Source organism: Lagopus muta, chromosome 22, assembly GCF_023343835.1.
Source record: "Lagopus muta isolate bLagMut1 chromosome 22, bLagMut1 primary, whole genome shotgun sequence".
Lineage (NCBI taxonomy): Eukaryota > Metazoa > Chordata > Aves > Galliformes > Phasianidae > Lagopus > Lagopus muta.
In genome coordinates this window covers 5,416,474-5,431,010 of record NC_064454.1, presented here as the reverse complement: position 1 = coordinate 5,431,010, position 14,537 = coordinate 5,416,474, and the positions used below count along the sequence as shown (strand labels likewise).

Below are 14,537 nucleotides of genomic sequence, written 5' to 3'. Positions count from 1 at the left end.
GCTGCTCTGCACCAGCCCGGTTGGAGACCTGCTGTATCTCAGCAGCAGGAGGCATACACAAGCCTGTGTTAGATTTATCTTCAGGACCTTCTTAAGAACTTTTCAATGTATTACTGAAGTTCAAACTTCTGCAAGCAGCCTAACGTACTGAGGGAATAAACAGAGGAATCAGAAATCATACAGTGATGTGGGTTGGAAGGGACTCTAAAGATCTCCTAATTCCAACCCCTTGCTGTGGGCAGGAACATCTCCCACCAGCCCACGTTGCCCACAGCCCCATCCGTGGCCTTGGGCGCCTCCAGGGATGGGGCACCCGCAGCCTTTCTGGGCAGCACTGCCAGAGCCTCACCGCCCTCATGGAGAATTTCTAACTGATATCCCGTCTAAATCTCCCCTCTTCTACTCACAGCCATCACCCCTTGCCCTGTTACTACACTCATAAAAAGCGCGTTGACTTTTGAAAGGCTTTCTATGACTCTGGGGATTACGTACCCGAACAAAAGCGGCCAGATTCCACTAGAGGGGGCTCCAGCCCCTCCGACACACGCTGCTCTCACCCCAGCCCTCCCCTGCCCTCACTGCACAGCACAGAAGGGAACTTTCTCCTTCCCAACCCAGAGATTCCCATAGGGTTGGGGCCGTCCCAAGCGCTGCTCCCGCGGGGATGCAGACACGCAGAACGCACCATCCTTCTGTTTTCCTGTGCTTGGAATGTGGCACAGCTGCTCCTACAAAGGCACAAAGACGTTTTTAGGATTTTTTAGGGTACCTGTCCAAAACAGACAGTGCAAAACCAGAGAAAGCTTCCTCCTTCCACGAGATTGCACTTTGTTCCTCAGTCTGCCATTCAGATCTCAAGGCTCTCCTTTCTGGAAGCTGGCTTCATGCTCCTTGTGAAGAGCTTACTTATTTACATGGCTAATCACAACGCTGGGGCTTTTGTTCCATTTATTGAGCTGCTCCCGTTAGCTGTCAGCCCTTTCTTTACTAATTTCTGTTTCAAAATGAGAAATTTGCATTATTAATAATGGTGCCTTGAACTTGGTTCTCTTAACGGTTGGAGTCAGTATGTTTTGAAACAAGAAGTTGAATGTTAGTGAAAAATTGCAAATAAAGACCTCCCTCCCCAGTGCTGTGCATTACACAAATGTGGCCATGAAAGCCAGTACTGTTGCTCAGTGGCCAAAGGGCAGTAAATGGAGGAAGGACACTTTTCCTATTGGAATCTGCATGGGTTGCCTGAGGATAAGTTGCTGCTGTGCAGGACGGAGTTAAGAGTTGCCAGCCTGGTCTGTGGGAAGACATGGAGCTGATGTGACGCCTTGTCGTAATGAGGCACAACAAAGCACAGAGTCTTAAATTGAAAATTCCTACAGCTTGACTTCTGGATGAGCCGATTACCTGTAACATAGGTGCAGATCCACGTGCTGCTGGGGATGCCCCAGGCTTTCAGTGATCAGCATGGAATCGGTGACATCTTATTGCAGGGAAGGCCACAAACACCTTTCAAAAACCAGCCCAGCAAGCCTCTGTGAGCCAAAACCAAATGACAGGCTGAGAAAGGAGCTGTGGAGTCTTGCTGCTCTAACCACACAATTGTGCTTCTGCCTGAACATGTGTGAGGGAAAGCTGCATAGCTGGATCCACAAGGCTCTGCAAATCTATAGAGGAAATCCAGCTTGATAGTCTAGAAAACATGAGTTAACGTTGAACATTTTGGTGCCTTCTAAGCATGAGTTGCAAGTTATATATCCTGGAAGCAGGGTGTATCTGAAGTTCCTCTGCACTGAGGAGAACCAGGTGAGCCCCAAACACTCACTCTGAAACCGCTGCAATGACAGCAGTTCAGCTTCTTCCAAATTGAGAAAGACTGGACCTGTCTCTCACCTGAGGAAAGAATCCAGTGGTTAAAAATAAGAGCCTGTGCCAACACTCTTCAAGTTCAGACCTGAGACAATGTAAGTGAGTAGCAATTACCTCTCCCAGGACTGTAAGAGACCTGCAAGCCAGGCAATTTTACAGAACTATCAACCATAGCAAGAGCTTACCCTTCCAGCATACCCTACTTGAATGCACTGAATATAATGTGCTCAGATGGTGCATACACTGTGAGCTCAATGCTCTGAGATGCATCAGTGGTACAGGTGCTAAACGCCTCATTCCTGCTTTGGCACCACTGCACAGGCAATTAGCACCAGTCACAATGAAAGTTCATAACCTGGGATGGCTGCTTTGGAAGCTGGCCAAGGATCAGACACAAGCTGAGTCGTGGCCAGTAGCAACTTAAATGCTTTTCTGTGATTTATGATCTCTGAATGCAAACACCGTGCTATTGCTAACGCTCATGCACAACTCAGTTTCGTGCTCTCACGTGCCACTGGGAAAATGTTTTGTGTCTCACTGAGTTTCTCCAGCCCCTCGTGCCATGTTGTTAAGCGTGGTGGGGCTTTCCAAGCAGTGCCTGGGCCAGCATTGGCTTTGACTCATGTCTGAGGCTGTTGTCTTCTGACTTTTCCAAGAACTTCACACATGAGATAATGCTGTTTCCCAATTCTTCCACAGGACAGCTGCAACAAAAAGCAGAGTGGTGGTGAGGTACCTGTGTTTCAGCAGGACCCCTCCACAGTCTGAGTGCATGCCCACAATGCTGCCACAGGCTGGCTGTTCTGTTATCTTTTGGTGGTTTTTTTGGTACTGTTTGCAGCTTTTCAATCAAACAAACAGACTTAATTCCTTCAGGCTATCTCTACACACCTCAAGGCAAATCGATGTTTAGGTGCAAAATGCCGTCCCACAGGAGGGGAGTGGTTTCAAGTGGAAGCTGGGAGGAGGGATGATTGCAACACAAAAGAGCAAGGGAATATGGGAGGCAGAAGAAATTAATCTTACCTTGAAAATCTGCCTGCTTTACACACCGAAGTGAGCTGTCTGAGTGCCGCACCTATCCTTCAGTGCAGGGCAGTGACTCAAGCAGGAAGACGTGTTCACGTTGCTGCCAGGCCAAGCTGAGAGAAAAGAATTGGCTCAACCGTCCCAGGAAGGCTTTGAGAAACTCGTCTCTTATCCAGTTATCAGGAGCCTGAAACAAACTTCTCCCTGTGCTGCTCAGCCTGCAGAGCACGGCCTTGTTTCCCGATGCCTAGCCCCAGCTGGCTGGGGGCTGTGCTCATCCTTGGGGTACAGCTCCGAGGTAAGGAAACCTGACATCGCCTGGCCTCTGTTGCCATCTTGACTTTCCTCTTCTCATCCCTTAATTATCAACCTCATTAAGGCAGCGACTTTACAGGAGTCTCAGATACTGGTTGTGGATGATTGCTGTGATTCTTTTGGTCCCGGGTTCGCTTGCGAGTGACACGGAGTGATTGAATGTCTGCGACAAACAGGCTCAGGTGTGCTGGGGTGGAGGAAGAACACTGGTCTCATTCTGAGCTCTGGTTACACGTCTTTTCCCCTCCTGCCTCAGTCTTTGATCTTACCAGCAATCCGGACTCAGGTGTTTTTTCACTGTCTTTGTTACCGGACAGTCGCAGTTTGTTAGCAGTGCTGTTTGGGTCCCTTACACAGCAATAGATAACGATGGCAAAAAAGTCACTTCAATTGTCAGTGGTTGCTATCAGTGTAACCAGGATCAAAATTCAGTCTGGGAACACGTCCTCCTTGTGAGAAGTATGGGAACACAGATACTCTCAGTAATCTGCCTCATTAAATGATGTGTGTTTTACCCATAGTTCCCACAGTTGTTCTTTTTAAGAAGTTTGGAGTGAAAACAGGGAAATTCAGTGTGGGATCTTTGGGAGAGTCGTGATCTCTGCCAGCAAAGTTTTGAAATCCGATCTCCTTTGGTGTTTTGGTATTTCAAATATTTTCTCCTCTGAGAAAAGAAATTCTTTAGCTATAAATTGTATTCAAATACAGGAGCATTAATTGTCTTTGCTGTGACAACCCCTGATAAGCTCTTTTTCCTTGAGTCACACTGAGTGGGTTGTATCACTTTCCTGATGTGACAGAAAACCATTCATGCTTTCTTTTTCTGCTCTGTAAGGATTTTTTCTTTCTTTCCTTTTACCAGTGGAAATTGACTCATTAACCCAGAGGACTGTGCTGGCCGGTTCAGAGGTCTGAAGCAGTGAGGGAAGCAATAACGTGATCACGGGGAAAAAGGGGGAAATGAGAGCATCTTCTCTCTGGGTCTTCTGTGGTCACTTCTGCTGCTCTTCTCTGTGTCCTCTGCCTTGATGTTAGCTTATTTTTAAGCAGCAGCCTGGTGGTTTTCTTAAGAGGATGTTTGTTTGACAAACAAATGTTTGCAGATTTACCTTGAGGATTTCCTGTGTAGATTTTCAACCTGCTTTGCCTATAATTGTCTGGTGGGGTTATGAACCTCCTCAACAGACTGCTCTGACATGAGTAGAAGCAGTTTTCACCGCAGTGTGCATGACACTCAAAGTAACACAAAGTGAGCAGAAGAAAGTTCAGGGGTGGGAGGTGGTAACCGTTCATAGATGCTTAGCAGTGCTACTTTAAGGAACAGAGCTGCTTTTCTGAAGAAATCTGCCTGGGGAATTGAGTACAATAAGGTGTAATCACCTGTGATAATGTGACCAGGACAAGCACATGAAGTTACGTGACATCTCTTGTGCCTGTCAGATACAAGCTTATGCAACGAGAGGGCTGGCATTTCCAGCAGCATTGCACCTCCTAGGTGTCGTTTGCTCATGCCTGAAAAGAGACGTTTCCTTAACAAAACAAACCAGTGTCTTTTCCTGCAGGCGAGTCCCTCTCAGAGGTCCCTTCTCCACTCGTAATTCGATCTGTCAGTATCGCACTGCAGTCACAAAGCTACAAAGGAGCCATTGTCCTGGCAATGCGGATGAAAGCAAACTCCCTTGAAAGCAGCAGGGTGCAGCTCACATCTCACCTACAAAAGCCATGAAGCGCATGGGATCTTTTGGATTCTGTATACACAGGACTACCACAGTCAGTAATTAAACCGGTGTGCTTTTAATTGTCAGGTTAAACGTTAATAGGGCAGACAGGGCAGGCTCCTGCCTAGAACAAGCACAGATAAGTGATGAGATTACTCCAAGACAGTAGTTTTGTTTACTTCCAACCCCTTCCTGTTTTCCCTGCAGCACTGTGGCCTGTTGCAGCCATAGAAGTTTATACTGCTAAGGAGGTGGATGCTGTGAATGGAACTAAACTACGGCTCAAATGCACCTTCTCCAGCAGCAGCCCTATTAGCCCACTGCTGTCAGTGACCTGGAACTTCCAGCCCGAGGACCTGAGCTCTCATGAGCCGGTGAGTGAGACCCTCCTGCTCCATTTCATCCCTGCACGCTTTGCTCACACGAACTGCTCCCAGGGCCCAGCGCTGGCTGGGTAACAACGCCAGGCACGGCTCAGGGCGTGCAAACACACCAGTACGTACATCTTGAGCCTTGCTCTGCTGTTCATGAGGATTACTCTAAACAAGAGGTTTTGTTTGGATAACCTTGTTCAAGAAAGCCCCTTTCTGCTTAGTTTAGGATAAACAGCGTAGCAGGAAATTTTACCTGCTGACAACTGAATCCCATACCTTAGCTAACGTCTTGCGCTTAGGATTTTCTTTGGCCAGCATGTCAGGACAGGCAGCTCAACAAGTACTGTCACATAACTGAAGGACTGCTGAACAGCCTAACAAGCCTTAGGCCTGAGAGCACTGAGGTCGCGTGGCTGCTGGAGCATTTTGAAATTGGTTTAGATTCATCTGAGAGAGACAGTGCCAGAACAGCTCTCCTCAGCTCAGGCACGCTTTCTTAGCTAGTGCTGCTCCACTTTCCCTTCACAAGCTGCAGGAGTGACAGTTTCCTCTTTCTTCCAGGTATTTTATTATCTCAAGGAGCCCTACATGCCGTCTGCTGGACGGTTCAAAGGACGGGTCACCTGGGATGGGAATATTGAGCGTTACGATGCCTCCATCATTATCTGGAATTTACAGCCCACTGACAATGGAACGTTCACCTGCCAAGTGAAGAACCCACGAGACATCGATGGCACCATTGGAGAAGTGCGACTCAGAGTTGTGCAGAAAGGTGAGAGGCCAAGAACACCACAAGAAGCCACGTGAACTTAGTGCAAAACTGGGACGGGTCTTCTTCCACACATGGAAAAACGCACGGAAGAAAAAGGATTATAAAGCGAAAGCAGGAGGAAATGTAATGGATATAATGGCAAAAAGGGCTTAAGAAAAGGTTCTGTTCGTGGGAATAGGTATCCAGCTTCATAGCAGAAGCCCTCAGCGTGTCCCTCTTGTTCATTCACCTATTTCTCTCCATGCAGTGAATTTCTCGGAAATCCACTTCCTTGCCGTAGCCATTGGGTCTGCCTGTGGTTTGATGATCATTGTGGTGACAGTTGTGATTATCTGTCGACATCGTCGGAAGAAACAGCAAGAGAAGGCGATCGAGGTGGCAGACACTGAACTGTAAGCACGAGAGGGGAGAGGGAGAAAGGCTTCTGGGAAAGCTTGTCAAATATATCTTCATGGACATTCTGAATCATTGGCTTGGGCCCTATAGTAAGCATCTACAATGAAAAAGTGCCAACATAATTAGCAATAATTGGCTGCTTACTTGCAGTCAGAACAGAGCCCCAGGGATGAATGAGCTTTGGAGTCCTCATTTTGTTCTTGTACTTCGGGTTGGCTCCTTACACGGGGTAGAAGCCCATACAGATCCCTGTTATATATTATGTACGTTGTATGTAAATCAGAACCTCACTGCTGCTCAGGATATCTGATGCTGATTTTCTTTTTTTTTCTCTTTTTTTTCTTTTTAACTTTTTTCATAAAAGTAGAGAAAAGGAGAAGCTGAAGAATATAGAAGAGAAGGAAATCACTCCATTAGAAGATTAGAGGTCTCTGATAGTATATACAATGCAGGTATCTAATCAAACATTCTCTAATTAATGTCTTGATGTTACTGCAGACTTTCTAGACAGTTTTATTTATGTATTTCACTTCCATTCTGCAGTCAGCAGGCCACAGTAGCCATAAATATGAACAACTAAGACCACAGACACGTGTTGCTCTTGAGGAACCTTCAAAAACTGACGACAGAGAGGCAGTGGTGACAGAGCTCTCTCTTAACCATAAGGGAGATTTCTCCACTTTATCAATGGGGATCATTGCAGGAAAGCCATTATTGCTGCTTTCCATGTTGTGCTTGCTTTGTGGAGAGAGGAGTGAATTCCCTTTCATTAGTTTTGAATATGCTTTTTTGATTAATTTAATATTTATTTCCTTATAATCGCTACAGGAGGATTGAAACTCTTTCCAGATTTGCTGGCTTTGCTGGAATATTTCAGCCCAGTTTTTCCCCATTCCATTTCTGAGGTCAACAGATGCTTCTCCTGTGTTTGTTTTCAACAGTAATCATGAGTAATGAATCTGTTTTGTTTTTCTTCTAATCCTCCTTCTCAGGTACTTCTAAGGCAGATGGTGAAAGCTTGTAATTTTGGATCTTAGAACAAAGCTGAATTACAGACGCCTGATGCTGGAAGTGTGGTGTCCCTGCTCAACCTGAAATTCTTGCAAGCAAAGAGAATGGCCTTAACATAAGTTGTAAAGTGTTATTTCCATCACTGAAGAACAACAGGAGGCCCTTGCCATGAACAAGGAACTGTCCTTAAACTCCACAGCTGCCAAACGTGAACAAATTGGTTGTGAGGATGAAATGTCAGCCGATTTGAACAAAGCACCAAGATGAGTGACTGGCTAGAGACTTGCTGTGTCTGAGCAGGCACGTGCTTGTGCACCTTAAAAACCCAAAGGTACATTTGGGCTGCCAGGTTATTGTGCCCTGTCTGGGGTCACCTAAAGGAAGACCATTAGGGGAGGGATCAGAGGAGCTGCTAGGACGTACTTTGAATCTCTTCACTACTTCAAATGGAAAGTGTTACAGATAAGGAATGTCTGCCGCTGCTTGTTAGGGATAACTGGACCCGCGGGTGTGTTTTTCACTCCAGCTGGCTTTGTCCATGGGATGGCTGACAGAACATCCTCCCCGTGGCACAGCACTGCTTCTCTGGACATCTTACTCCTGTAAATCAATCTGTTTAACACATACCCTGCATTGCCATCCAACCTCAAGCAAACGGAACCGCAGGTCACTAAAACCACTGAGCTGTCCTGGTGTTTAAGCAACGCTAAATCAAAATATCAGCCTGTTTATTTATAAGGGTAACTTTATGGCTTTATAACCCCGCGTGTAACATGCTGACCACGTTATCTGTACAGTTCTGTTTTCTATCGTGTCCATCGTAAATAAACGCGGTTTGTGGGTAGAAGTGACAACGTTCTGAAAGCAGTGTGACGCCGGAGACATTCGCATCGCACGCTGGGCTCCGTCCCGGGCCACGGACGCCCTTCGGCCTGCCGGCCAGCGCCCGCAAGGCGGCCCAGGTGAGAGGCGCGGCCCCGTTGCCATGGCGACGCAGGGCGGCCATCTTGGGCCGCCCCCGCCCTCACCTGCGCTGCCCACAGGTGCGCCGCCATGTTGCGCTCCTGAGAGGAGCCGGCGCGGCCGGGATGCGGGGCGGCGAGGTGGTGTGGGTGGCCGAAGTCGGCTTTCTCGTTCCTCGGGGGGCTCTGCTCCTGCTCGGTAACTAACGGGGGGTGGCGGCGGTCGGTAAGGCCGCTGCGGGGGTTGGGCGGCCGCGCGCTGCGGGCACTGGGGTGGGGCGGTGGGAGAAAGCCTTTCTGCTGGGCGCTGCCGGCGGCCTGCGCTCCTCAGCGCTGTGTGCCCTGCTTGTCCGCGGACGGACCGGGGTACGGTGGGGGGGTGGCTTTAAGCTCTAAGGAGGGGCTGGGGGTTAGGTTAGATGTGAGGAGGAAGAAATCCTTTTGTCAGGGGGCGGTGAGGTGCCGGTGCTGCTGCCCTGAGAGCTGTGGGTTCCCCATCCCTGCAGGCGCTCGAGGAAGGTGGGAAGGGGCCCTGGGCAGCCTGAGCTGGTGGGGGGTGTGCAGCCCACAGCTGGGGTTAGAACTGGCTGTGAGTCCCCTCCCAACTCAATCCATTCTTACTGAGGGAGTGTTCGGGCTGTTGAGGCAGGTTGCTTCCTTGGCTGGAGCACTGCAGTAAGGAAATAGAGCAGGAATTGCACAGCACCCTGAAATTTATAGGTGAAGATTGTTTGCCAGTGTGGTGTGACTCTGAACCCAGTCACCAACCCCATCGCTTTGGTGCAAAGCATCAGAACCTCCTGGCAGCACTCTAAGGCGAGCACGGTGCGATTCCTCTGAGTTAGCTGATACAGTTTCTTGGTTCTAAAACCTCTTCTACCTCAGAATCACAGAATGGCCTGGGTTGGAAGGAATCGCAAGGATCATGAATCTCCAATGCCCCTGCCACAGGCAGGACCACCAACCTCCATTTGTAAACATTTGTAGGCTTTTGGTGGTATTTTCCAGATAAAGGCCTTTTGGGATAAGTTGCAATCCCATAGAGAATATAAGTTAGAGGTGTCATCTATTTTTCTTTAAATTTCATTATAGCGATGGTAGTCACTGCTGGGCTTCCATCTTTATACTGCACATGCAACAGTATGTCTGGGGCATCATCTCTTCCATGCCTCACAAATAACCAGAATCCTTGTCTTTTGGGTTTTTTCCATCAGGTATCTGTGGTGCTCTTTCTCTGGATATTAAAACCAGTCCGGAGGTGCGAGGTTACGTGGGTGAACAAGTAGTGCTGAAATGCTCATTCAAATCCAGTTCTCCCATCTCTGAGAGTCTGACGATAGACTGGACATACCGGCCCCTTTCTGGTGGTCGGATGGAGACAGTAAGTGGAGCAGGGAGTCTGTTTCAACTGGAAGTTGATCTGGTCCCTGTGCACAGTGAAAATCTGGTGGTATTTTCTGTTTGACTTGCTGTGCTTCTTCATCGCTTTAAAGGTTGGGATTGTCCTTGTCTCCTTTTCCATCTGAAATTGCTTGTGTGTCCTTTGGGCAAGAAATAGTTTATGTAAGTGCATAGAAATGATTAAGTAATCCTTTGGATTTTGACACGAGCTAAATTGTACCCTGCTGCTATATCTAGAATGACTGTAAAGCATTCAACTGGGAGCTTGCTTGGAGGCAGATGTGTCCTACTAATTTGGTGCTGTAATCTACTCTTGATATACCTTAGAGTAGTGAAAATGCTTGTGAAGATAGGCATCACTGTCTTCAGTCTGTCTCTGAGGTTTATGGGTTGCTGCTTTATCTTGGTGGTAGCCCTTTGAAATCTAAGTATAAATATAGAAATCTGAACACCTGCTGGAAGTCTCTCATTCAAGGCAGAAACTGAAAATGTTTATCTTTACAGTTAATTAGCGATCAATGCTTCCTGTAGAGTTCGAACTCTTCATAATGTTCTCATATATGGAATAAAAGGACGCTGCCTGTATGAAATGAGGTCTGCTAAGTCTTTACAGATAGAACAGTAAGTGCAAAAGCACAGAAAGCGTATTCTGAAGAACTGTGATGCTCTCTTGTGTGAGAGAAGGGACGTGCTCTACTTCTTAGCTGCAGATCTATGGAAGGGAACAACCTGGTCAGAAGGTGATGGTGACACATACGAGTGCCAAGGCTGCAAGATAGAAGCTTTGGAGAGACAGTGAAATGCAGCTGTTTCAAAATCAACAAATAGGAACTTAGAGAGCTCTCCTGTATGAGCGTTACTCTTTCTGACTTGTTAATCCATATTTCTTCATTTACGATCCAAGAAGTGCTTGACTTTGTTTTCTTAGTGGACTGTTTTATTAGAGCAACTATTGCTTTTCCCTCCTTTCAGGTTTTTCACTATCAGTCTGTTGCATACCCACCATCGACAGGAAGGTTCAAAGACAGGATATCCTGGCTTGGGAATGCTGCTGAGGGTGATGCTTCCATTGCTATCGAAAGTCCATCTGTGAGTGACAACGGGACGTTCATCTGCAGTGTGAAGAACCCTCCAGATGTATACCATAACATTCCCCAGACCGTGCTGATTGTTACAGAGAGGGGTAAGCCTTTTTTCAGTCAACATTCTCTCACCTGTGTGATACAGCTGCACTGTGGCTCTGTCTGAACCGTAACAATCTGAGCATTGCATGTGCAGTTGATCCTGAGAGTTCCCTGTAAGATTTTCAGCAAGAGCTGCCTCAGCTGCTGTGCTTTCATTGCTGAACACACTGAGAACCACTGAATTTACTGGAGACAGAGATGGAAAAAGGCAGTGGTGATAACAGAAAGTAAAAATGGGCTTTTGTTCAGGAATTCCAGTCTTCAAATATTGCAGTAGTAATAGGGGAAATTCTGGTCAGACCACAAATACTGACATCTAGTCATACTTAATTTCATCATCTGCCTTACATGTGAGAACTGCCCCGAATGTGTAGCATGCACAGGCTGGTGGAGTTACATCATGACCTGCCTTACTTTGTCATTTTTTGCACATAAAGCATCCTACTGTGCTGGATATGTGCTAGGAGTCCTACAGATTCAGCAACAAGCTGTTTCAAAACTGCTGGCCCTGTGCTGTGTGTAAAAAAGGAGATGAGTCTGTCCTGGAAGCATATTTTTCACAGAGCTGTAAGGAAGCCATGTTGAACTAGTTACCATGGGGCTGTTCTTTGTCAATCCTGCAGGCTTTTCTTTCCAGCTGACTTCAGTGACGCTGCTGTCCATTGTAGTGTTCATCCCTTCCACTGTTGTGGTGGTTCTGATGTTGGTGAGGATGGGAAGGAAATCTGGACTGATAAAAGAGAAGAAAAAACCTGGCTGCAAGAAATCCTCTGTTGAAGAATCTGAGTAAGTTCTGTCTGGAACCTAAAGCTTGTTCTTCCTTGGCTTCTAGACACTGGCCATCGTTTCTCTGCTGTTCTTCGTTGCATAGCTCTCAGCATCTGCAGTTCAATCACTGTATGAGCATGATTTAGCTAGTGAGCAGAAACTATTTGGGAAAAACTCAGTTTTGAAGCATAAATGCTTTGCATCTCTTTTCCTGGCTGCAGTGTGAGGCCATGGAAGTGAAGCAGTTTAGGGTTAGACAGTCTTTCACTTCCCTACCTAAACTTATTTCAGCTTAAGTCGGCAAAATGTTTTGCTGATGTGGGCTTAGTTTTGTTTGTATGTAACCAACACAAACTGAATAATGCTAACTGCCCCAGCGATGGCCTGACCAGAGCTGCCGAGTGTTGTACAGCTCCTGAAGGCCAGATTCCCTTCTGAATTGGAGAGGACTCTGTGCTGGGAGTGTTTGGTGTGGTACTGTAGTAAAAGCACGGAAGCAGCCCTGCAGCTGCTGGAGTTGCACCTGTTTTTGCAGAGAACTCACTCTGCTCAGTTGTGTTACTGGTATTTTAATATAGCACTCTGCTTATTCTTGTAGGTTGTTCCTCCTAAGTGGCAGCTCTTGTTAAATGAAATAGCTGCCTTTTGAAATAAGAAACCTGACACTCCCTATTCTTTTTGGGCTTTCTATGAAGTCAAAGAGATGATGAAAAGCCTTGAGATTCAGTGATAGGAGTAGCAATTGTAGTCAATAGAAGAGAGATAGTTTGTGTTTGGTGGTGGAAAGTCCAGCCTCATCCTGTGCTTGTTGCTCTCCAGGTCCGAATATACAGAGAGCTGCATAGGCAGACTCAAAACCTGCTGTTTGAACTGTGTGGTAAGTGAAAGTTGATGCCTTTACCACTTACTTTCTCAATATCAGTACTGAGAGGAGGTGCAAGAACATGACCTCTCTGGATTTCAGAGACTTCAGTCTCATTTGGTTGTGCTTTTACTCCTTGCTGTTTTCTACACATGAGGGCAGCAGAGCTGGGCTGTGAAGATGCCAAGGAGGGATTACTGTGGTAAATGGTAGATGGGGATCTGAAAGTTTGTGGTTGGTCATAGCTGAAAAACACAGCAGTCTGTGCTGCTTTGGATCCCCAGCGCAGGGGGCTGGGAGCCTGTTGAGTTGGTGTCTTTCTGCACTTTGTTTTTCTTTTGCTTAAGTTTAATCTGCTGCTTAATTTAAAATACGTTTCACGTGTTAGTTGAGCAGTGGCAGTTCACCTGTGCTTGTGACAATCCAATCCATTTAGCTGCAAGTTTGTACAACCACAAGTTCTGAGACTTATTCAACCACGCCAGCGGTCTGAGAAATATTCAAGCTCTTGCCTGAAGCCTAGCAGACTCAAATTTGTATCAGACTGATGTCTGGGTATGCAGTCTTAATTTCTCTCTCCATTCCCCCTGCTTAGGACACAGATGAGGAAGAGCCGTACTGATGAATGATCACATGTATGGATAATGAGCAGAATCACAACACTGAAAATGCTGACTAGATGAGTACAAAGGCTGCAGGATAACAGCACAGATTGGAAGAGCTGCTCTCATCTTGGTCTACTGGAACAACAGTGCTTGGATGGTTCACTTCTGAGCACAATATAATGATTTTTGAAATCTCCACAATTTATTGAGGGAGCGGGGAAAAAAAAAAAGAAACTCCAGAACCTCCCTACTTCAGTGCCTACAGGAACCTCAGTGCCTGCAGCTGGACGGGCTGTTTCCTACCAGCAGTTTGACAGTGCTCTTTTCTTACTTTTCTTGGTAATGTTTCCTTTATGGTTGATGATATCCCTCCTTTCCCGTGTCCTTGAACTCCACTTGAGAAGTTCTCCACTCTGAAGAACAGGGTACTCCAGGGTGACACCTGGGCTCCCCAAGCAGTCGTCATTGGGCACTGACAACACATTCTCAGTTTTTGCTAAGGACTTAGAGCAGTCTGATTAAGTTGTTATATGCATCCTTTGTCTCAAAGCAAACAGAACCTACTGTTTTTTAATTGTTTCCTTGCTTGAGCTGCCACTTAATTACAGGATCATCATTTTATTCCTACTGTTTTCTGATTCAACTGCGCAGCAGTGTTACCTTACTTTGATTTTTATCTGTCCAACGGCTGCATTACTGGGTTCACCTTCTACTGACACGAAGCACAATTCACAAACAGCCTGTTTTATAAATCAGGAATGCGAATGGGGACTCTATGTCTGGGGAAACACAACCCCATCTACCTCAACCACTGACTCAAGGCCTTGGCCAAAGGGTTGTTCTGTGTTCAGAAGAACAATCGTCTTCCTCCTCTCTTTCAGGGAAACGGTGAATTTTTGGGAAAGGGTGAAATTTATCATTGCTGTCTTGTAAGATTGAGAGCACCTTCTCTCACCAGCCTTGTTCAATAATGGATTACAGGGAGCAGGGGAATTCTCTAATAGCTGAGGAGCTGCTGTTCTCTGCCTTATTTTGGTACACAGCATTGGCTGAATGGTCTCCTTCCATATATGTGGTACATGTTTACTGCCTACTTTGCACTGTTACCAATAAATTGCAATGCTTCACTCAAGGCTGTGGATTTCTTTATTTGGCCACATGTAGGTGAATGTACTGAACTCACAAAACTGCCTTCCTAACTTGGTGAAAGAGATTGTGATGTTGGGAAAAGGTGCCTCCCAAAGTCTCCCTTCAGAAGCCTGGTGGTGGCTGTTAAT

General features: G+C 46.6%; 2 protein-coding genes across 4 annotated transcripts; both read left to right on the top strand.

Annotated features, from left to right (window-relative positions):
* The first annotated feature begins 2,842 nt into the window (after positions 1–2,842).
* On the top strand, positions 2,843–8,392 carry MPZL2 (myelin protein zero like 2). Of its 3 annotated transcripts, XM_048968553.1 has the most exons (6): positions 2,843–3,190; positions 5,133–5,299; positions 5,861–6,071; positions 6,319–6,463; positions 6,832–6,919; positions 7,460–8,386. In XM_048968553.1, exons 1-5 carry the CDS (start codon positions 3,136–3,138, stop codon positions 6,890–6,892), a joined length of 639 nt encoding a protein of 212 aa, XP_048824510.1. In that variant the 5' UTR covers positions 2,843–3,135; the 3' UTR covers positions 6,893–6,919; positions 7,460–8,386. The 3 variants fall into 3 exon arrangements, with proteins under 3 accessions (XP_048824510.1, XP_048824509.1, XP_048824508.1); XM_048968552.1 differs by lacking the exon at positions 2,843–3,190 and having other exon boundaries at positions 4,664–5,299; positions 6,835–6,919; positions 7,460–8,392; XM_048968551.1 differs by lacking the exon at positions 2,843–3,190 and having other exon boundaries at positions 4,670–5,299; positions 7,460–8,388.
* A 101-nt stretch (positions 8,393–8,493) lies between these two features.
* On the top strand, positions 8,494–14,392 carry MPZL3 (myelin protein zero like 3). The gene is made up of 6 exons (XM_048968550.1): positions 8,494–8,639; positions 9,655–9,821; positions 10,814–11,024; positions 11,649–11,811; positions 12,613–12,670; positions 13,251–14,392. The coding sequence occupies exons 1-6, from the start codon at positions 8,567–8,569 to the stop codon at positions 13,275–13,277; spliced, it is 699 nt and encodes a 232-aa protein (XP_048824507.1). The 5' UTR covers positions 8,494–8,566; the 3' UTR covers positions 13,278–14,392.
* Positions 14,393–14,537: the final 145 nt, after the last annotated feature.